General features: G+C 48.6%; 8 protein-coding genes across 8 annotated transcripts; 4 read left to right on the top strand and 4 right to left on the bottom strand.

The window, feature by feature from the left end:
* Positions 1–283: 283 nt before the first annotated feature.
* Positions 284–3,603, bottom strand: N7479_008105 (KH domain protein; the record flags this gene model as incomplete). The annotated part of the gene is made up of 6 exons (XM_057255799.1): positions 284–1,345; positions 1,403–1,767; positions 1,820–2,144; positions 2,200–2,661; positions 2,715–2,996; positions 3,085–3,603. 6 exons carry the CDS (start codon positions 3,601–3,603, stop codon positions 284–286), a joined length of 3,015 nt encoding a protein of 1,004 aa, XP_057109661.1.
* A 4,975-nt stretch (positions 3,604–8,578) lies between these two features.
* Positions 8,579–8,939, top strand: N7479_008104 (uncharacterized protein; the record flags this gene model as incomplete). Its single annotated transcript, XM_057255798.1, has 2 exons — positions 8,579–8,590; positions 8,658–8,939. 2 exons carry the CDS (start codon positions 8,579–8,581, stop codon positions 8,937–8,939), a joined length of 294 nt encoding a protein of 97 aa, XP_057109660.1.
* A 161-nt stretch (positions 8,940–9,100) lies between these two features.
* On the bottom strand, positions 9,101–11,624 carry N7479_008103 (uncharacterized protein; the record flags this gene model as incomplete). The annotated part of the gene is given in 2 exon segments (XM_057255797.1): positions 9,101–9,692; positions 9,712–11,624. 2 exon segments carry the CDS (start codon positions 11,622–11,624, stop codon positions 9,101–9,103), a joined length of 2,505 nt encoding a protein of 834 aa, XP_057109659.1.
* Positions 11,625–12,039: 415 nt separating this feature from the next.
* N7479_008102 (putative pyrimidine 5'-nucleotidase) lies at positions 12,040–13,011 on the top strand (the record flags this gene model as incomplete). Its single annotated transcript, XM_057255796.1, has 5 exons — positions 12,040–12,108; positions 12,168–12,180; positions 12,227–12,277; positions 12,338–12,763; positions 12,830–13,011. 5 exons carry the CDS (start codon positions 12,040–12,042, stop codon positions 13,009–13,011), a joined length of 741 nt encoding a protein of 246 aa, XP_057109658.1.
* Positions 13,012–13,365: 354 nt separating this feature from the next.
* On the top strand, positions 13,366–17,538 carry N7479_008101 (uncharacterized protein; the record flags this gene model as incomplete). The annotated part of the gene is made up of 2 exons (XM_057255795.1): positions 13,366–13,794; positions 13,855–17,538. The coding sequence occupies 2 exons, from the start codon at positions 13,366–13,368 to the stop codon at positions 17,536–17,538; spliced, it is 4,113 nt and encodes a 1,370-aa protein (XP_057109657.1).
* Positions 17,539–18,122: 584 nt separating this feature from the next.
* On the bottom strand, positions 18,123–19,584 carry N7479_008100 (uncharacterized protein; the record flags this gene model as incomplete). Its single annotated transcript, XM_057255794.1, has 2 exons — positions 18,123–19,423; positions 19,479–19,584. 2 exons carry the CDS (start codon positions 19,582–19,584, stop codon positions 18,123–18,125), a joined length of 1,407 nt encoding a protein of 468 aa, XP_057109656.1.
* Position 19,585: 1 nt separating this feature from the next.
* N7479_008099 (uncharacterized protein) lies at positions 19,586–19,855 on the top strand (the record flags this gene model as incomplete). The annotated part of the gene is made up of 2 exons (XM_057255793.1): positions 19,586–19,627; positions 19,679–19,855. 2 exons carry the CDS (start codon positions 19,586–19,588, stop codon positions 19,853–19,855), a joined length of 219 nt encoding a protein of 72 aa, XP_057109655.1.
* Positions 19,856–20,190: 335 nt separating this feature from the next.
* Positions 20,191–22,355, bottom strand: N7479_008098 (OSTA/TMEM184 family protein; the record flags this gene model as incomplete). Its single annotated transcript, XM_057255792.1, has 7 exons — positions 20,191–20,323; positions 20,402–20,757; positions 20,814–21,836; positions 21,895–21,982; positions 22,047–22,100; positions 22,153–22,170; positions 22,255–22,355. 7 exons carry the CDS (start codon positions 22,353–22,355, stop codon positions 20,191–20,193), a joined length of 1,773 nt encoding a protein of 590 aa, XP_057109654.1.
* Positions 22,356–22,668: the final 313 nt, after the last annotated feature.

Genomic DNA, 22,668 nt, shown 5'->3' with positions numbered 1-22,668 from the left:
TTCCTTCGAATGCGCACCGCGAAATAATAAAAAAAAAACAAAAAAAAAGAGGCAGGATATGGCCGAGACCATGAATCGCTGCTCTATCGCACGCAGATCTTGGATATCTCGTTTTCTTTTCTGACGCCTTCATTGCTTGCGTTCCGTGGTATCAATCAACAAGAAGACCAACAAAAAAGACAACCGAAAAAACACGCTGGGAATGAATAAAAGCAGGAAAAAAGAAAACAGAAAAACAACTCAACCAAAAAAGGGTATACTGCTGCAAATGGATATTTTGGTTTTAACGCGGTGGCCCAATTGGGGCCGGGTATCCAGAAGTAGAATTGGAAGTGCTAGGACGACCACTATCAAAAGAGGTGCGCGGGTCATGCTTTGGTGTCATGTCACCCGGCGCAGTGCCGAAGGGGAATTTAGCGTCGAAGCGCGTGGGCCAGCCATTGCTGGTACTGCTCTTGTGGCTGTGTGAGCTGCCCAGGACGGGCAAATCGTCTTCGGGGAGATTCACGCCAGAGTCATTCCATGGGTTGCGGTAGCCGCTGTCCCGCGACTCCATGGAGACGAGTGAAGCCTTAGAGGCGTTGCTCGAGGCGTGTTTGAAGAACGATCCCGGCGAGGCCGAGTGATTCTTGCGGCCGATGAACGAAGAGAAAGACGAGATGCTTCCGGGCTTGCGGAGGCGCTCGAATATCGATCCCCGTTCGCTGGTATCGTCGGAGAAGTTCGGCCGGGTGGGCGAGTCGGTCGATAGAGGTGCTGGGGCATGCTGCAGTAGCTTCGAGTCGAAGAAGGGCAGCGACTCTTCGAACGAATCGGATTTAGGGCGCGGGATAGCACCCTTGACGGTGTTCGCGTCAAGTCCATGCGCAACAAGGCGGGAAATCAGGAAATCAATTGCGTCCTTCAAGCCGCCGGCGTTGTTGCGGGTATATCCGAGGACCACGCGGTCTTCAGGCCCGGGAGTAGGAGACGAAGAGCCTTCCTCTCGGGTAGTAGGAAGATCAGTACCGACATCCACGTTGATATCAACCTCGTACTGCTCCTTGAGCTTGGTCCGAACATCGGCGAGGAAATCCGAACACTTGAAGTAGTCTTGAAGTTCCGCGGAGCTCTGGAAGTGAAGCTCGTGGCTCTCTGGCACCATGCCAAGCAATGCGTCGACCGCTTGGGGGACTTGATACTCAGGGCCGGAGATGGTTACAACGTCACTGGCAAGTTCAGTGCTTGGGAATTCGATCTTGCAGTTCCATTTCTTCTCCAGCTCTTCGATCTCAGTCATACGGGACAATAGCTCCCGATGATATAGGCGGTTGATGACGACTCTCTCGGCCACGTATTCTGCATCCTGCAAATTGTAAGTTTCTATCACGATATCAAAACTGTGGGGACTGTAAGCACTTACAACTTTCTCGACCATGTCCATAATCTCTTGCTTAACAAGATCCAGACTCTGAGCGTTGCGAGCAGGGGTTCGGCAGATCACGTTGTCAACCTTGATGTCGTCATCCTCCTTGCCCATGCCGCCGCGGTCCATGGCATTAGAGAATTTCACGAAGACAGAGTACTTCTTCATGATGCGCTGGATATGCTGTCCACCAATTCCAATGATACGCTTATGATACTGGTCAGGTACATGGAACGAGATTGACGCAGGCATCTCCTGCTCAACCAAGTCCAGGCCATTCTTGGTCGACTCATACTGATTGCCGCACACGTCAATATAGAAGTTATACTCATTGAAACCATCAAAGATGATCTGGACATTGCCTGAGTGCGAGTCAGTATCTCATGCCACAGGTGGATGTCCGTTAAAACTCACTCTGCCCCATGATCTTATTGATCTTTCCGTTCTTCTTGCCACTAACAAACTCCTTGTGCTCGTTGGCCAGCTCAATCTTCACTCGCATCTGGTATTGGCTTCGCATCACGAAAGGAATCTGGTTAATGACTGTCATGGCAGCCTTGACTGCATCATCGGAACCATTGATCGTGAAAGTCAGATTATCGAAGCTGACCTCCGCTTCCGAGTTAGTACAGATATCCGATAGCATGGAGCGAATATCGGCAGTTGAGGGAGCACGAAGACCACCTTGGGCGGGGTCTGGCATGATGATCCACCATGAGGCGCTATAGAATTGACCAGCCTGTGGATTTAAAAATTAGCAGATAATTCCGTCAAAATCCCACAAGGCGACGCACTAGGGCCATGATTTCCCTAACTGTTCGCTCAACGTGCAACACTTCGGTTCCTTGAATTCGAACAAGACCGCGTTGGCTACCCAGCTGCGGGAAAAGAACATAAGACCCGTTCATTTCCATCACCTTCCGGACCTTATCCAAACGATCGAGAAGGATGTTGTCGATCTTACTCGAGCTGACAACCACATCCTTGACAAAAATCTTTACTCCCATCACCAATTCTCGCAGCTTCTGCTTCGCGCGAGCAATCTGTTCTGGCGTCTCACCCGTAATATAAACTTCATCCTCGCTTCGACGGTTCGCACCGGGGGGTATATAGCCGAAAATTTGGGGGAAAGGCGGAGGGAAGTAAATAGCGGTGCCTGTAGCAGCTTCGATGAGCTTGATGTTCTTGCGGGTACGACCACAGACCAAGGTGTGCATAGTCGAGTCCAATTTGATGGCATCTACATGACGTTTGAGCTGGTCTCTGGTTAGTTTGCCGGCCCTCACGACACACGCACACAAAGACGTACTATTTGGTCAATCATGATCAGGACCCGGGTTTTGGCATGTTCCGAGCTCTCCAGATCGCCATAAATGGCAACCCGGAAGCGCTGGTCCAAGCCATTGTCCGACGCGTAGCCATAGGATGAAACTACCGCGCTATCCGCGTCATGGAGCTTGGGAGTCAGCAGGAAAATGTCCGCCCCGGTGTAGGCGGCCAACGTGTCGAGGTGCTCGAGGACGCTAGCTCTAATTCCTTTTGGTGATCCATCTATAATCAGATGCATATCCACGTCAACGGTCGCGCATCGCTAGAGAAAGGTCCGATGTTAGCAAGGGATGTCTGTAGACCTGAAAATCCTGGTGATGTCAGAACCCAAAAAAAATTCGTCCACGTACCAGCATGATCGGGGTCTCGTTCAAGATTCTTGCCCGCATCTTTCGCGCCATCTCCCCATCACCTGTGACACAGACGTTGGTCACCAAGCCGTTCGGCCGGCGTTGTAGCGCTGGCACAGCCTTGGCCTCCGAGGTCGTAAGGGTAGCTTCTACCCGTCCTCCTTTCTCTTCCGTGATCTTCCGACATAACCTCTGCAAACCCTCAACATTGTTTGTGTGGACGGGAAGCTGGTGCACCGATGTGCCCTCTAGTGTGCCTTCCGGGAAAGTCCAGCGCTGGAGGGCACCGGGACTGGCGTGGAGTACATCCTCAACATCTGGGCCGGCTAGAGTCGACGAAAACGGGACGTTGAAGGACAGATTGACTGTAGGATCGATACTAGTTGGCGGTGTCATAGGTGGCGCACCGTGTGGTCGGCGAAAAGCCATGTCGGTGTGAGGTCTGGACATCCCGAAAGTCGGCGTCATTCGTTCCCAACCATGACGGGCTTGGCCCGTAAAGTTGGATATCTTGTGCATGACTTAGGTAGAGAAATCTCTAGCCCCTTGAGCGAGTCGAGGGGATAGAGAGAGAAAGAGTGGATGGATTCGGTTGAGGGGGGTGTGGGAAGGAATCAGGCCGTTCTCGACAGGGATGGGAATGGACCAGTGTGGGCGTTTCGACCCGGGAATGGTGGAAACGAAGATCGATGGGGCCAACGCAAATCTCTTAAGGACTAGATGAAAACGAAATGAGATCAAAATATAAATATGCATATATATCTTAATAGAAAATAGAAAATAGAAATAGAAATAGAAATAGAAAACAAAACAATAGAAGACAAGAGAAAAAAAAAAAACCCTGGTGTCGTCAGTCCTTGCGGGTCTAGTTAATTTTCGTCTTGATTTATATTCCTTTTTAGTTGAGAGTTGAAATCTTAGACATTTAGCTATAATAAAACGTATTTTAAAAAAGTCTTAACGTCCCTTAGAATCTGTCTCTCGAATCCACATTGCCCTGGATCAAGAATGCAGGATCTTGAATGTCCATTTGCAAGGGTCTTCTTGGCAAATAGAATCTGTCCGATATTAGATTGCTAGTACTTGATACAGGCATCCTATCTTATATAAAACTAATATTGTCAAGTATCCCCGAATCCAAAGTCCTTCGAAACTGTGTCTCATACCAATTCTATCTTATCACGTGTGTGAAGTGATGAGATCCGAGTGAAAGTGACCATTCTGCGCCTCAAGGCTGTGTGCACTTGGCTTTTAGTGTGGGCTCCAGGCGCTTCGGGATCCGAATCATTCCGTACCGTACCAAGCATACACGGGTCGATCATTTCATAGGCTCCGGGATAGAGAACCCTGTATGCCGCGGTATCCTAATCCACTGGCCTGGAGGCAGTGATAGGACGCCCATCACTGTGACCGGCTGGGCCGGACGCTGAGAGAACTGAGGGGTCAAGCTTGGTCAGGTGGAGGCTAAGGTTGATCATGGCTAAACTGGATTCTGATTTCGGATGACATGTCTAGACGGCCCAGGAACCTGTTGTGCTTCCGATACATACAATACACAACTTCTGTAATTGCAAATTGTATGCGCAAACGATATGCATGTGTATGTTGTAGTGGGAAAGGGCTGGGAACCATTGCCTAGGTGGGATAACTTCCCCTCAAATAGTCGACGTCATCTTCTCGTATAGGTGGTAGTGGGTCACTTCTTCACCTCAAGGACTCGACAATTCCGACTGGACCGTTGATTTTGAAAATCAGACTGCAGGGGTTGTCCCGTCCCCGGTTTCAAAGAGGAGACTTGTCACATCGGCCTGTTTGGATTATGGAACTTCAAGATTTCATGCAAATCTGAATCAGATCGTCAATTGGTGTATAATATAGCTTGTGAAAGGTTGGATTGTTCTTTTTCTTCAAAGTCGGGAAATTAAACCCTATACGGCAGAATAGGCTGCATGTCTGCATGTAGGATATATGACTGCGAAATGTGGCAAAGGTTATGGTGGTATCAAGGGTCAAATCATCTACCGTTTTTTTTTTTTCATCACAAGCCTTTTTAACTCCATGGAGTACCTCTATGGGCCGCTTAGGCGGATCAATCGCTACAAGTTGTCGATCATCAGTACTCCGTATTCTACTACAGAACTAGTATGTACTCCATACGTTGTGGTACGGTACCCGTGGATGTCGACTACATCGGTAAACGGATGAGAACTATCGCTATTAGCCGTTAGCTATATGTATGTTCAAAACCATGGCGCCTCAGTCGTCACTGATCCTTGTGTTCAGATAGATCTATTCCCTTCATGTGGTAGTGGTAGGACACTACTTCACGTAAAATATATAGTGATCTAACACCGGCTATTAATAGCGACGACTTCGGTCAATTGAAAGCTGAAATTCATAAAAATTCCTGGTAAGGATAACTGCATAAGAGTGAGGCCTACCAGTTGCGCCACAATCTTTCAACTTGCTGTAGGGTACTAATTCTGTTCCTATTTGTAATCGCTCGACGTATCCGTGGATATATCAGTTGCCTCAGGGATGCACCTAGATTGTACTAATAGTAAATAGTAGTTCAAGGATATCCTATGCTACATGCTGTTAATCACTGAAACGTCAGTCGGTCATAGACTCATTGATTTGACTATGATCCTCGAGTGGGTGAACTGGCGTGACTGTGAGTTGGAACAGCAGTTTGTCTGGATTATATGGCTCATCGTGCCTAGGTCTATTTAACAATATTGAGAGTCTTAATGAGCTCTGATGCCTTTGTCTCAGGTCTTGGATAATCATATAAGTCAAAGTGCTTTCGAAATCAATTGTCCAATGGCTGTAGTGGCTCTAAGATAATATGTTGATACAATGAGTATCACCACGTTGCACCCAAGATGGCGGGCTATGTTCGAGCCCGTCAAAGCACTCGGGCCATGTAAACATAGAGAATCTAATCGGAATAGCAACACTGTAGAATGATGACTTTAGCTAAAGATTCATCTATGGCCATAACTATTGTTTTCTGAGGCAAGGCGATGCTTGAACTCCATCACAACAATCTGTAACAATACCCACTCACTGTGTGCTATCGATCCATCCTGCCATTTGCTAATATGTTATAATTGTATAAATCCTATAGGATTAGTTAATGTTCTGCAATATTACTATATCAAACCAAATTTTAGTAACTAGATGGGGTGAGATAGAAAATAGTTGTGACAGTGTTGTGTGTGTATGACGGGTTCGTGGTGGGCAAACGAAGCGAGAGATTTTCAGGACCTACCTAATCTTTCTCTTTCTCTATTTACCTGCAGCTGATCTCATTTGACAGCTTATCTTCTCTCAACCATCTGCATCTTTCCTTGTCCACTAACCTTCTCCCCATCCTGGTCTACCAGTGACCTAACGGTCGAGGCCAAAAGCTCTGACCTTGTTGATAGACAACGCAACGGTGTTCATTTGGACGTCACATACACAACCTATGCAGTAAGTTGGTCCTGTGCCTCGCTCTGGTCCTTGGGCATGCCCCTCATCTGTCTTAAGATGCCATATTGCAAATGATGATCTAGTCTAGATACTGAGCTATAATGACGAAGGAATTGTCACTCTGATGAGAGATGTGAATGGCTAATTAGAACCAATATGTGCTTGAAGCACTGGACTAAGCAATCTCTATTTGGCATCTGCAATTAGCTGACCTGTTTCTTTTGCTTTGACAGATCTCCATTCCTCTATAGCGTGGCCCCTTGGAACCCCACGTCAAGGTTTCATTGAACCCAGGGAGAAAGCCCTACATGGCTCTCAAACACCGCAGAGGTCAGCGCAATCAACCCTTCTGGTCCTTCTTGGACCTCGCCTGTTCATTCATGCCCGTGAAACGTGATATACCAGATACTCGGCAACCTTTGGCGACCTGGCCAAAGCTAGGTGCTACACAACATACATGGGCAGGAATCGTTTGTTGACCTCAATTTTCTCCTCCATCTGATTTCTGAACCTGTGGCTATGTGGATTTTCTTTGAATCGCACTGAAAGCTAATTGTGACTAGGATATAGTCTAGGGCTCATTCGATGCCTCCAAATGTCTCCTAGGATATTTCCTTGATTCAGCACCAGCGATATGGTCTGCTTCTCACATTTCTATCTTGCGATTCTCCCAGTCCCCTTCCAAATCTTTTGCTCCAACTGATGTGATAATACGGATGTCGAGGATACGGAAGCCCATGATACTATGAGATCTATTTGATGTGACACGCTTGATGCGTGTCTCCTCATCATGGAACTAACAGCATAGTTAACGTGCTGATTGTGAAAGTTCCAGGCCTCGCAGGTTTGTCTACAAGGATGTCATTTTCCCAGCGTCAAAGGCAAATTATATGATACGTTTGCTCAGCCGCATATCATCTTTATGCTTCTTCGTGATCTCTTTCCTATCAAAGCAAGGTAGTGATATATTGATCCTCTCCAAATTGCCCTGATTAATGGTACGCCATAATTGCAAGTGAGGACCAAATTGGATGACAGTGTTACTAAATATGCCATGTTGTACAAAATTACTCTGATACAAGTTGTTGCTAACTATACTACACACTTGCCATGCCACTCTTATGACAGAGAAAGAAACCACTAGCTAGCCATGAGATGATTCTATTCAGATACCTCTAATCGATCTATTACGGGCTATCAGTCGCAAGATTGCGTCTCGCATATCTCTTTTCTCAAAAGCTCGACCACTTTGTCCCTCGGCAATTTTTATTCTGGTTAGTACCGTATACATTTCATTTTTCGATACAGCCTTACTCTATTGCTTTACTTGCACATGACGATAAATTATTGTGTTTTGAAAAGTCCATGAAAACCACTCAGCTCAATCTGATCCAAGCGAAAGTAATCAAGGCTATGTCCCTATTTTTGTTTCTTTCTGAATGATACTACCATTTATCGACTTGAACCGAATGTGGCAGGCTGATAAAAGACTTAGACAGGTATCAGCAAGAAGCCCAACATATAGTTGCAGCCCCCCTGCCCCCAAATCTTGAAATATCCGGAAAAGGTCCTTGAGTGGTGAGTTGAAAACCATTGTCCACCTGCAATTTGATATGCTTTCATCCACCCATCTTTAACCCTCCGGAAATACTTGATTCAGAACTCACAAATGATGATAAATTTTTCAATCTGATGATTTACTCACAATGATAAAAATATCTGGCTATCTGATGTGAAATGAATACAAGTCCGTGAGGCAGAGGGTTGAACCAGCAAAATTAATCTACCTTGGATGTTTCCTAACACACTTGGATTTTCTTTATTTGTACATGACGGGCTGACGATCTGTTTGCAGATAAAATTATGATACCGCAATTTTGATATTAAGAAATCATACTAATATCTAACAAAAAAAGTTTACAACATCTATGCAAATTATGTCTGGGTACTGGTACGACTCGTCGTACATATGAATTCAATTCCTCCGCGCTTCCATCATGCTCAAAACCTGCAAATGATGCCTCCAGCGGTGAAGTTTATTTATGTCCACAATGCGGATAAACTTCCATAACTAATGCGAGTTTCGTTCTGAAAAGTTACCAACGGAAAAGAATGTCCGACGAGGGTTCGTGGATGTGACTGCTGCCAAGATTTCGAACAAGCATGAGGGATTGACAGAGATTGAGAAGTCTTTCAATGAAAAGATGCTTGACATCCAAGTTGTTCAAATGAAGAATGTCAAGAAAGTTGGAATTCTACATGTCAACAACAACAACCATCTGATGTACAACAAGGATTATCAAGCGACTTTCATTCGGCTCAACATCGATGATCATATCTTGTACGAATCTATTGATAACAGGCTACTTGGTATATAGTGATGAGACGATGTTTTTAGAACCTTGCAAGTTTGTATTGCCTAAGGTAAAAATCGCTGGAATGATACATGTAGGTAGAAAGTCATGAAATGCTGCGCAAATGAAGAAAATATCCAAGCGTGACACACTACTAGTAACGCTGTGCACCTCGCTGAATCGTATCATTCGGCCCATCTAGCGCCACGCGATCTCCTCTCTTCGCCTTCACCTTCATAGTACCTTCGGTCCCGAATGTAGTACGGTCTCTCAACGTATTCCCCTTGTCTGTCCTCCATGAAGATACTAGGCTCGCGGCCCGGGCCAGTTGGTCGCACGCTCCCAACTCGCTGAATAACCTCATGCGGGTCTTCATAGCGGGGCTGTGGAGGACGAACACTGGCTGTCCGAATTATTCTTTCCTGGGGCACCCCACGCTCGTCCACATAGACTGCATGACGAGGAAGGTACTCCGCTACTTGTACACTGCTGCTGCGTGAGTAAGGTTCATGGCCTTCCAAAGGAGCAGCGTAGCCTTGTCTCTCATGCGCTACTACCGGACGAGCATACTCTGACGTCACTCGCCTGTAGACTGGCTGGGGCGGGGGCATTTCTTGCACATAGTGTCGTTCACCATAGGGGTCTTGCACAACTGAAGGCGCACGAACGCTGCCAGCGTGATGATGCACTCGTTCGTCGTAAACATCCTTTGGAATCTGGGAGACTGGTCGGGGGGAGGGGCGGGGGCGGAGGAGCCATCGGCTGTAGTCTTGGTGCCTGCAGCAACTCATAGTACTGAGTGCCATGCTCATCAACCACGATCCGACGTTGAGGAGGTGCAATCATCCGAACCGGCGGTGCCTCTTCGTAATAAGTTTCCCGGTATGTTGGATGCGGCATGTCATCCGCAGCAATGTAACGATGCTGTGTGTAAGGAGAAGCTTCTTCGTAGTACCTTGGCCGCTCTTGAATAGGGCGTTCCACAACGTATGATGCCGCTCGAACTGGGCGTGGCTGTGCCTCGATGTACTCACGAGCATATTCTGACTGTCGAGCATACTGCGAACTGGCAACTCGTCGAAGATCGACTTCCTCCCGAATTGGTCGTCTGATGCCCAGACGAGATATTGTGCGCGGAGGCCCAGCATCTGGTTGAGGCTCGCGGTACGGGTCAATCTCGTAAACTGGCTCTCGCACTGGTGGTCCGCGACTTTCGTATACCGGAGTGTATTGAGGGGATGCGATATCAATGTAGATTGGGCGCTCTGCGAGGTTTCGGCCGCGAACAATGGCAGGATCGTCGGCAAATGGTGGCGGTGAGACAGGCTCCTCTTTGATGAATGTCTCGACAGGTTCTACATTCTGTGTCCTGTGTGAGGTTTGACGGTGCCCTTCATCACCTTCACGCAGCCTCCTCCGTTTTCGGGACATCACTTGGAAGTCTGGTGAACGGGGACTGCCACGAGCAGAATCAGGATCCAAGTACACTGGATCAGCACCATGTTCAGATCGTTCATCACGGATTTGCTGGACAGAAGGAACCTTGGCAGTAGCCAGAGGTGACACTCGAGATGGTCGGGGAGCTGCCGGTGATGTGATGTGGTTTCGAACTACCTTCACGTTTGTGGGAGACGGGGGTTTGCGGATATCTCTGGTTCGGTCGGTATATCTGGCATCTTGCCTAGATTTTCTTCCAGCACCACTTTCTACACCACGGGGATATTCACGATGGTCAGCTGGCGGCGCCGCTGGAGCAGGTGGAGAGTATTCGGGTTCGTCCACAGTCTCGAACTGATGTGGATCGCGGAAGCGGCTGACGGGAGCCTCTGCTTTGTGGTAGCGGGCCTGCTTCTGAGAATGGGAGTGACGCTGGTCAGCAACAATATAAGCATCTGGCATTTCCTGATCAGATCCAGGACGGTTGAGAGCTTCAAGTCGCTGCAACTCATCTGCATAATGGGGTACAGGGACACGCGCGGCAGGTTCTGTGGGTGCAAGTACAGCCACGGGGGATGGTTTTCGTTGTACGTCCGTCTGGGGAGGCGAGTCAGGAGCTCTACTGGAGTAAAATGAATTGTCGTCGAAGGAGTCGCTGGCAGCACCACCAGGTCCACTGGCCTCGGACACATCGCTTAGCGAGACTGGTTTTACCGTCTCAAGGGCTTGTTTGAAAACTTCTGAGACATCAAAGTCGGGCTTCGTGTCTTGAACTGCAGGTCTCTGTTTGGTCTCTTGTTTCTTGAGCTCCACTTGATCACGCAGCGCTCTTTCCAATCTCTGCCTTTGTAACTGTAGTTCCGCCCTGATTAGATCATCCGACTTGGTCAAAAAGATGGGATCGATCTCGGATGTAGGTTTTGTAGCCACGCGGGCGGGTTGTGGTGCTGCAGGCAAGGTATTTCTGGCCGAGGCACTGTGTGAGCTGTTTTCGGGCTGTTTTGCGGTTGCAGCCACAGGCGCATTAGCCAGTACGGCTTTCGGGGGAGGGTTTTTAGGTAAATGAGTCCTAAGAGGGACATTTTGGGCATTTCTCCCAGACTTGCGCACCAGGTGCTGGGGAACATTGAGCCGGGGATGAGTGCCCGAGAAGACTTGATCATTGATAGCTAGGATCTTTTCGTACTCCCGTACCTCATCATCCGGTGTAAGGGCTGAAACAGCCATAGGTCCTGCTGGAAGGTGAGTTGCTGGCCCATGAGTTGCGGCCATGGTCCTAGGGGAAGCTGGGGAAAGGGATCGGTGAAGCTAGAACAAGATGAGAGAAACTGGAAGCAGATCTGTTTGCCAACGCGTAAAATACACGTCAAATATCCACTCAGTCCAATCTACGATTGAGAAAGACTCTGAGAGCTGGATGGTAGAGTAAATGAAGTGCTGTAAAAAGTCCGCCATCTTAGCCGTTTGGGCGCTAGATCTGATTAGGTAAGGTCACGGGTGCGTGCTGGACATCGGGAAAGCGGAAAAGCGAAGGAGAGAAAAGAGGAAGTTGATCTGACATTTATCTTGCTTTTGACCTATGCATCCATTATTTGCATTGTCCTCCTGTCGGTTTATTACACCTATTGCGGCCTTGTCTAGGCTGTCACCCGCTTATCTACCCCTCCAATTTCATAATTCAAGATCGATGGCAACCAACGGCCCCAACGGAGTCAATGACTCACGGCCAATCTTTTTCTTTGATATTGACAATTGTGTAAGTCGGGAGAGCTTAAAGTTGGAATTTTGGTTACTAACTGCCATGTTCTCCTACAGCTCTATTCTAAAGGTTGGGGCTCTTGATTGCCATTCTTTATGAGCTACTACTGACAGAGCGTACCTCCCCGCAGCTTGCAACATCCACGATGAAATGCAGGCACTGATCAGTGAGTGAAGCCGACGAAATACGCTGGAACATGTAACTAACCCGACTTTACCTTTGCTAGATAAATTTTTTGTCAAACATCTCGACCTTAACTCGGAAGATGCCCATATGCTGCATCAGAAGTACTACAAGGAGTATGGATTAGCCATTGAAGGCCTTACTCGCCACCACAAAATCGACCCCCTTGAGTTTAATCGCGAGGTTGATGATGCTCTACCTCTTGATAATATCCTCAAACCTGATCCCAAGCTGCGCAAACTGTTGGAGAGCCTGGACACAAAAAAGGTGAAGCCATGGCTGCTCACAAACGCCTATGTTAACCATGCAAAGCGTGTGGTGAAGTTACTCGGTATTGAGGATCTGTTCGAAGGTGTTACTTATTGTGACTATGGAACTTTGCCCTTGGTCTGCAAACCTAGTCAAGATATGTACGCTAAAGCGGAGAAGGAAGCTGGGGCTCCTAGCACAGATCAGTGCTATTTTGTTGGTATGTCAACATCCACTGCATGTCTATGGTTGTTGTGAACTCTTTGTTCTAATGGCGTTGAACCAGATGATTCCCATTTGAATTGTGTACATGCCCATGCTCGAGGATGGACGGTGGCTCACCTCGTCGAACCTGGTATCCCCATACCACACAAGCAGGCCTCAAAGTACATGATATCTAACCTCGAAGAGCTTCGAGCGCTTTTCCCCCACGCATTTAAACAGCAACTCGAAAGCGGTGGTGCTTAGACCTGGACTTGGCCGCGACACTCTTTGTTTATCCCCCTAGACTTTTGGTTTACGACTATGAATGTATATGATTATGAGCCTATTTATCTAGCCAGACACACAAGGCTTTGGATTATTTGGAATGAAATCAAGATTCAAGCCTGCTATTATGGTACAATAAAGAAACTATTAGCTGTATTCCCATCAATGTGTACAGTGATCTACATGGTAAATTAGACGTTTCTGCCTCAGGCATAAGACAATCACTTGACGCGCTCCGTGGGACTCAGGAGTTACCATGTTTCCGTTCTCCCAACAACCATAAGTTCTCAGTTATCGCTCAAGAGCTCATTGTAGCTCTTGAATTTGCTCAATATGTCTGGCCAAGCCTTATCTATAGGCACGGTGATTGAGCTGCCTGATGGACGGCAAGCAACAGTGCGCTTCATTGGCATCACCCACTTTGCGGACGGACAGTGGATAGGCCTCGAATTAGATGAGCCCACTGGCAAAAACGATGGTGCAGTTCAAGGGGAACGGTATTTTGATTGCGGTCCAGGTCATGGCATGTTTGTCCGCCCAACAGTGGTTGGTAAGATTGTCCAACCCCAGCCGGAGAGTAAACAAACCACCAAACCGGCTACCAGCGCTGCAGGTAGCAAAGCACAGCCTAAACCCGGAATCTCCACTGGTATGCGAAAGCAAACTGGGGTACCTCCTACAGCGGCGAGGCGGCAGAGTACCAATGCAGCCTCCACTCCTACTCCGGCGCCGAAGGGTTTAGCCGCGCGATCGGCTCTCCGAGTATGTTTTGTCCTATAGTTGCGCTCTTTTCTGTGCTAACTCAAAATCTATGCGCTTTAGTCACCTACAAAGTCTCCAACGAAACAGCTCGCAACGGCTGCGGGCCCTGCTATTCGCCCGTCCATCGGGAGTACTTCCCGCACCTCTACAGTGGCGTCTAATCGACCCCGACTGGCTCCTAGCAATAGAAGCTCCCTTGGTCCTTCTCCAACACAACATACGGTCTCTAGAGGCTCGCGGCCCTCAGTGTCTGGGCCAGCAGGCCGAGCTTCAAGACCAGGTTCCCAAAGCACTGTTACTTCACCAACTGCGGGATTGACAAAGCGTCCTTCACTACGGCAGGTTAGCAACACAAAGGCATCCGATGGAGGAGATATGGGAATGAGCGGGCGATCCGGAGATCCAACTGATACTGAGTCGCCCGACCCTGAAGGGGAGGGTGTGCAGGACGGGGGGACCACTGCACCGAAGGCCACCCGACAGCCAATGGCTACTACACGCCTAGCAGCTTCGCGTCCTGGGGCCCCGCTCTCGGCATCTCAACGCCAGGGGCAGAGTGCTGCAGTCAATCGCGAACTCGAAGAGCTCAATGCCAAGCTCAAAGTCATGGAAAAGAAACGAGCCGATGACAAGGAGAAGTTAAAGACCCTCGAGCAACTCCAGGCTGAGCGTGATAAATTTGAGACGATCATTCAAAAATTGCAAGCCAAGTATCAACCGCAGCAAATGGAAGTTACTGAACTGCGCAAAAAGCTAAAAGAACTTGAGACTCGCTCTGATGACGTGGAACGCATGCAGGCAGAGCATGAATCACTCATGGAAATGGCTACCCTTGACCGCGAAATGGCAGAGGAGACGGCGGAGGCATTCAAACACGAGTGTGCAGCGCTGCGATCAAAGATGGACGAGCTGAGTTTGGAGGTTGAGGTTCTCCGAGAGGAGAATGAAGAATACAGCCAGGAGACCACACCCGAAGACAGAACCACTCACGGGTGGCTTCAGATGGAGAAAACCAATGAACGTCTCCGCGAGGCGCTCATTCGTTTGAGAGATATGACTCAGCAGCAGGAGGCAGACCTCAAGGCCCAGATTAAAGAATTGGAGGATGACCTTGAGGAGTACGCTACCATCAAGTCTGATTACGAGGCTGCAAAGGAGAGGATCTTAGTTGCTGAGGCCAATGTCGATGATCTCAAGCAGCAACTGGAGACAGCACTAGGAGCCGAAGAAATGATCGAAGAATTAGCAGACAAGAACATGCGCTATCAGGACGAGATTAATGAGCTGAAAGCTGCTATCGAAGATTTGGAATCTCTTAAGGAGATTAGTGATGAGATGGAGTACACTCATATCGAAACTGAAAAGCAACTTCAAGAAGAAATTGAGTATCGAGAAGGGGTGTTTAGCGACCAATGCCGAAAGATCACGCAACAGGACGAAGTTATCGAAGACCTTGAATACACATTAACCCGTTTCAGGGATTTGGTTACGAACCTGCAGTGTGACTTGGATGATATGCGCACAACCAAGCAAGTTTCCGAGGCAGAAACCACCGAAAATGCAATGCGCCACCGTCAGATGCAGGATTTGAATATGAAACTACAGGCCAATCAATCGAAGGCCCTGACTAAATCTATCGACGTCGAACTGGCCCGTATGGAGGCCGAGGAAAATGCGCAGCACCTTTCCATGGTCAAGCTCTACCTTCCGGAGTACTTTGAAGGTGAAAGGAATTCTATTCAAGCTTTACTTCGATTCAAGCGTGTTGCATTCAAAGCCAATGTTATGAGCAGCACTCTACAAGAAAAGGGATCTGAGCACTCAGTACTCTCCAACGAAGAAATTTTTCAAGCCCATGTCGTTTTGGAATATCTTATGTGGATCTCAAATGTCTGTGATCGGTTTGTGAACTATATCACAGCTTGCTCGCCCGAGCAATTTGGCGGCATCAAGATCGCAATGTTCGAAATGGAGCCAGTTGAGCGCATGTTGAACTTCTGGATCGAGCCTTTGAAGAAGGATGAAGTGAATCTTGCAAAGCTCGCAGTGGAATTGCAACGGTCTATCGCTCTGCTCGCACACCTTGCTGAGACTCTTCTTCCTTCCAGTTTGGAGATGTTTGCTGATGAGCTGTGTATGCGGGCCCATTTATCTCAATTGTACATTGAGCATTCAGCCGGTGCAATCTCACGCGTGAAGCTCATTATCAGCTCTAAAATGCTTGCGGCGGCAGAGGGCGATGAGGAAAACTTAATTGCTTTGAACAAATTGGACGCTTTTACCCCCCAGGCCCGAGGATACAAGGTCGCAATGGGTAAGATCAGCAGGTGTCTTGATGATCTGCGTTCGAGGTCACTTGCACTTCCAAGAGAGGCCGAGGAACCTTTTAAGAAAATCGAAAATGAGACCAAGCAACTTTCAGAGCTTGCTCGAAAAATCGGTGAGAGCCTTGTTATCCTCACAAGTGATGAAGGTCGCACAGAGCAATTCAGCCCAGAGGAGATTCTCGACTGCATGTTGCAAGCCGCCGTAGCTTTTACCTCATCTTCCGACACCCCGGATGAAAGTAACGATCCTGTTTCACTGCTCTTTACTAGATTGCGGGAAGTAGGCGATCAATTTGAAGAGCTTGATTCCATCTCCTCAGATCTGTCTCGCACGACAGAGTTCGAGAGGGCTGCATATCCCTGGATTGCCCGTGCTGCGGAATTGAAGTCCAACAAAATGACATCCCCTGATGCAGACGAGGAGATTCGCCAATTGAGGAATGAGATTCATGAGGCGTCAGCTGCGCTTGGGGTCAAGGACAATACCCTCGAGGAACAGGGCTTAAAAATCGAGCATCTTGAATCGAGGATGCGAGAGGCAAGCAAAAAGGCTGCCATGGTCAAAGATCTCGAAGCCAAAATCGAGGAAATTCAGGCAGCAGCGAGTGAACTTGAAAAAATAGTTGAGCAACAAAAGAAGGAGCTTCAGACAGCCGAAGCAGAGCGAGATGACTTCATGGCTCGTCTTGAGCGAATGAAGCGCATGTCTGGAACAGCAGGTCTGACGACCACGGGCAACGGCGTTGCTATTGCCACTGAGGCGTCTTTAGCTGCAATGGATGAGAACGAGTCTCTCCGCGCTGAAGTGGAAAGCTTGCAAGCAGCCGTGCGTTTCCTGCGTGAAGAAAACCGCCGTTCCAACATTCTCGACCCATACTCGGTCCAGCGATCTACTGAAATGCACGCTTGGCTTGATGCTCCGCTCGTGCGTGCCAATCCAACCCCCGAGCAAGAGAAGATCCAACGCACTGCTCTCGAAAGTCGGGACGTCATGAATCACCTCCTCAAACTGACCAAAGAGTCCCGTGTCACCGATCTGAAGTCCACGATGGCCGCCCAGGCTAGTGACGACAACGACAGCAATAACGCCGGCCGCACCGTCTGGCGCCCATCTAGGACCCGCCTCCGTTACCAGGTACTCCAGCAGCGCGAAAACTTCGAGCACTGGGCCGAATGGCGCGATGAAATTGTCAATCACGAACGTGAACAGGACCGCCTAGTCGCCGCTAAGCAGGAACGCGCAATGCGTGATCGCGTCTCCAGACATTCTCACAAGGCTTCTGTCGAATTTCCTCAGGGCTTAGGCCATGGCATGATGGGTCGTGCCTGGCAAATTCTGGGCATGCAAAAACACCGCAAAACTGGCTCTATAAGTACACCTGCTCCGGACGGTGTAGAGATAGTCGCCACGGACTAAAGCTTTGATTTTGTTGTATAAAAGCGAGGACATCGATCTTCTGTGATTGTACATGACATTTATTCTTTCCTCTAACTTGTACCCTATTTGTCTTTCTGGTAGCCACATTGTCCTTTTTGAGATACCCTACTGAGATAGTTAGCGTCAGACTTTGTGCACGTTCACCTTATTTTCCAGATGGATCGGATATCAAGGCCATGTGTATCAGCCTGGACCTTGAACTCTACATTCCTGCTGCCTAACTCTTCTTCTGCTACTAGAATGCTTCTTAGAATAGTGTTTTTAAACCTACTTAAGAACTCATGTAGTCATATTGAGATTGTATTCATTATTACTTCCTAGGTAAGCTACGCACCTTGGTGAATCCCCTCAATAATTAACCAACCTTAATCGAAATGGGGGTATTCCAACGCATAATAGAAATAGACGAGATAGGAGTCGAAACGTAAACACCCAGCAAATATCCAACAAAGTCCAAAAGAAGACCAAATTTCTAACCGAAAGGGGGAAGGAAAGAGATTGGGCAACTCATTATCAAAGCCAGAATAGGCAAAAGTGTCATCTTCATAGAAAACCCAGAGAATTCAAAACGCCAACCCAATACCAGACTCATGGTACCGCATATGTCCATTATCATGATACGAAGAGAACTGATGGTGCTGCGGCTGGCCCTCAAAGATGGTCGGGTAACAGACACCAGAGTCAACATCCTTTTCTGCAGCAGATGAGTTGACCTGGAAGGAGGTGCGGGGAGTGATAGCATTAGAGAAGACACTAGAGATGGAGCTATTGTTCCGTGCTCTTAAACCGCCGGTGATGGTCGTGGTAGTCGACGCGACCGTGGTGCCGCTCAGCGTGCGGGTTCGCTCCCAATTAAACTCGTTCCCGCCGGGCAAAAAGAGTTGCTTTGGGGGCGTAGAGGGCTTGCTGGGCATAGGGAACATCCACTGAGTTACGCGGTTGGAAATAGAGGAGGGGGCTGAATCGATTGTGTCTCGGTTCTCAGGGAATGGAATGGAGGGACGGCGTAGCAATGAGATTTGTGATGGCATCGTGCGCGAGCTGACTGACGAAGAGCTGTCCTTAGACAGTGTCGAGTACTTGGATGGGGATGTATCCGGCGATTCTGTGTACAGATTCTTGGGTGCGGGTGGAGTCCGAGGTACTCGTCCCCAGTGCTGGCTGGTATTTGCGTCGTTTGGCCACGGGTTGTTCGGCGTGAGATTGGTCCCTTCCGATTTTGACCTGCCATGGGCTAGAGATGCTGCCTGAGCTTCTGGAAGAGGGATCTTGACGGGAATGACCGTGGAGAAATGCGGAACCAGAGTACTTGTAGTACGCACAGGCTCTTCGACGGGCAGAGGCTCCGGATTTCCAAGTGACCGCCGTTTCTGAGACCCAACTGGCTTGCGAGAGACTACAAATGATTTTTGAGAATATCGGTCTCGAACTCCTGTTGAAGTCGTGAGAGCACGAGCGGGCACTGGTAGCGTCTTGCGCTGGGTGCTCTCGTTTAGCTGGAAGTCTTCAAATGAAGGTAAGTCTGACAATCGATTGCCTGATCGATGAATGCGGAGGTCCAATGGTTGATAGGTTGGTGGTGGAGGAGAACGGAATGACTGTGGCGGATGATCGTGGAAGGATTGCACTCTGCGAAAGTCTGAGGGTGCGCCAATCTTCAACGGGGTGGTTGAAGAACGTTTCAAAGACATGCTTGCCCGGTTAGAGGCTCGCGAGGCCAAGTTCCGGCTGTCATTGAACCATGATGACAGTGAGTTCCGATGTTGATGGATACTTGGACTGGGGAGGTCATCGTATACCACCAGCTTCATGGGTGGGACAAGGTGCGGTTGAGTGTGGCATACTTTCATCTCCCGTTCAACGCCTGAGATGTATATTAGTCGATTATCTCTAGAGATTTGACGGAGTTGCACACATACCGATCTCGGATTGTCTAGGTTGACAGCCATCCTCGCCCGGTAGACATGTCAAGCATGATCGTATCCAACCAGTGAATAACGACCCCGCCTTCTCCAAAGCCAGCATAATGGCGACCAGCGCGTCGAGAAATCAATCCATCACCTTCAAGGTAAGGAGAAGAGAAAGAGAAACAAAAAGGAGTAACAAACTAGTTCCACAGGCAAAACAGCCCCTCAGACGGGATGGAAACATCCTATACGGAGTAAGCCAAGCCAAATATGAGCGCCTTATCCAACTCGTCTGGGCACACACCGACATGGGGCTATGCCCAGTAAAGCAATACATCCTGACGCCAGCGCATCTGGCACCATTGATCGTCGGTAACGGAGCTGGTTGAATCACTGCTATTCGTTAGCGCCAGGTGGGGTTGTCACATCTGTGCTTATTTGAGCTATAATACCCTGTCAAGCCTGTCAAGTACTTTTTCTTGTGATGAGAAAGTTGGGCGCTTACAGAAATTGGAAGGATAATTCCATTTCCTTGGAATTTCTCGGAGTTTCAAAATGTTTTGCATTCTTCTGTTTACTTTTGAAAAATATATACAGAAAACAGATACAAATATATGAGACCAAGAATGAGTAAATAAGTAAATAAGTAAATAAGTAACTAAGGTAAATGATCATGATTCAAAGTTCATCAAAAGGCAAAGCACGCTACGGAGTACAGAACACGCTATTTGCCCCATACATTATTGTCCTGCTCTAAACCATCGTAGTCCCATCTGGGCCCATCTTCGTCATGAGTGGACTCTGGCTGTGTCGAATCGGCTTCAGCCTCCTCTTCGATTGGCTCTCCGGAGGGTCTTCTGGAAATTAGAGCCGGGGTTAATAACTCTGCTCTAATAGCTCTAGGGCTGCTACCCGCCAATCATTTGAGAACTTACGAGAATCGTCGAGGTTCAGGCTCTGCCCAGGCAGAACCGTACTCTCTCTGTATTTGAGCTCGATCTTCTTCCTCGGCCTCTGTATTCTCCAGAACAAGATCAACTAGCTGGCTGCGCTGTGTGCCGCTGGAACTGGTGGAGCTGACGTTTCGCTGCAAGGGACCGGGAGTCGCCGAGCTTGGGCCAGGTTTATTGGAGTTTGGCTTGGGACTTTGTCTGCTTTCACTATCTGATGCGCGACTTTTCCTGTGCCTACGGGCCTTTTTGATATTTGCCCCTCGGTTTGAATCTTGATTTCTTCGCGAGGGTGGTAGCCGTTGGTCTCTTGGCACCTCGTTGGCGGTAATCACCGGATACTATGCGCGGTCAGCATCGCAATCACTACGGACAATATGCATCAGCATCAACTTACATTCCAGTCTCCGAATTCCAGTGCGCGAGCATTGAGAAATAGTCGCTCATCCTCGTCGTCCGTTGCAGTTTCACCGATTTCACTGTGATATCTAAATCTCTCTCTCGAGGTTTGACTAACCCGTTCACGTCTGGGGCCGCGCTCGTTCGATTCACCGCTCAATAAAGGCGTGCGGCTGTTGGCTTCACCTGGTTTAGGGATCCAATATTTTGCTTTACCTCCACGCTCATACCTCATGCCGTCCATTACTCGCTTGACTCGCGACCCTGACTCCTCATGCGGGATGATATTATCACCCGAGTCAAAGAGCCGGTATCCGTAGTTCTTACCGCGAAGAGTGAGCTTGGTGTCTTCAACCAAATCTCGCACTCCAAACGCGTCGCGCAGCGCGTATTTTACAGGCATGCGTGCAGCTGAGATGGTCGAGTCCGCATAGTCGTGCCACGAAAATGCATACCAGTGAGCCATAGCGAAGAATGGCATCTCAAAACAGATGAGACTATCCTGAATGGCCGCTGCGAGGTTGTCAGGGGTGTACCCAGCAACATTACCAAGCGCCCCCAGCCACTGTAGGATCGACAAGAAGAAGCCTTGCCAATATGAGGCGAATATAATAAGCTTGACGCAGAGAAATTTGGGGACTGGTCGGAATGGCGTAAGATCATCATGCAGACACACCCAGAACATGGCAAGGGAGTAAAGACTGATCGTGACGCTGGCATTATATATGATACCTGTCCAGAGGTATCCAGAACTCAACCCAATATAGCCCTCTTGATACGTGTCGGTTGCCTTCATTATGACGGAGGCGAGAGCAAGAATGGGCTTCAGCCAGGCATACTGCAGGATACCACGTTTGACAGCGAGGAAGGTGTGGGGATCGGAGATGTCAAGCTTTGGGAGGAAGTGATTCAGAGGCCAGGCATGGGAAATAGGAGGGCGACCATGGGCCATGATAATCACGGCCCGTTCGCCGCCGAGAAAGTTGATGAGGAGCTGGAAGAAGGTATAGATAGTGAAAGCCTGCAATGACATCCGTTAATACTGGGGCTATCCGACAGTCGGCCAGGGCCCCACATACCTCGTAGATATCGCGAACAGGATCCAGAAATTGAGACGCCATTAACGACACGATGCTCGTCCATGATGATACTGCATAAATCGGGACCCTAAGCTCAATCAGCACTTGCTCTTTGTCTCTGCCCCTGAGCTGATACTTGAGCCAATACTGACATCAACAATATGCGCACCACATAACGTTGGAGCAAGGGTTTCCGGTAGTTTTTGCTATATATATCGTGAGTTGTGTTTCGGGAATTGGGATGGTGTAAGCTCATACGTTTGAAGCCATATGGATCTGCGGGTCGAGACAACATATTAGCTCAGGGGTCTACAATGATTGCGCCCATGAATTAGAATACACAGGATATATTAGACTCACACAAAGGACAACAGCGAGGAAATCAAGGCCGAGACACCTGTGACAATGATAATTGCGCGTGCCAGGCTGGAGCCTGTTCCTCCACCAGCTGCGGTCGTCATGATTGCTGAAATTTAGGGACAAGCACGGTTGTGGACCGCTTTCTGCCTGCGGAGATAATCCAGCTCATTCCGCGGAGTCGATAGAGGGGCAAAACATGTTGGTCAAGACCGAAATGGGGGGAAATCAAGCTGGAGAAATGTTGGTTCGGAATGAGGAGGCGTGTTGTCCGATGACGATCTTCTCGTGACACCGCTCTCGGGCTTCCTAAACAACGTCCTCACCTTGCGACTTCCGGGATATTTGATCCAGCCAGTCTGGTGTCGATGATCGAGAGGTCAATTTTGGCTCGTCACTCGCGTTCTATCGCGCTGG

This window comes from Penicillium vulpinum, assembly GCF_028829585.1.
Source record: "Penicillium vulpinum strain IBT 29486 chromosome Unknown utg000003l_segment0_segment0, whole genome shotgun sequence".
NCBI lineage: Eukaryota > Fungi > Ascomycota > Eurotiomycetes > Eurotiales > Aspergillaceae > Penicillium > Penicillium vulpinum.
Note: the sequence above shows the minus strand (reverse complement) of the source record. Positions and strands in the feature narration are given on the sequence as shown.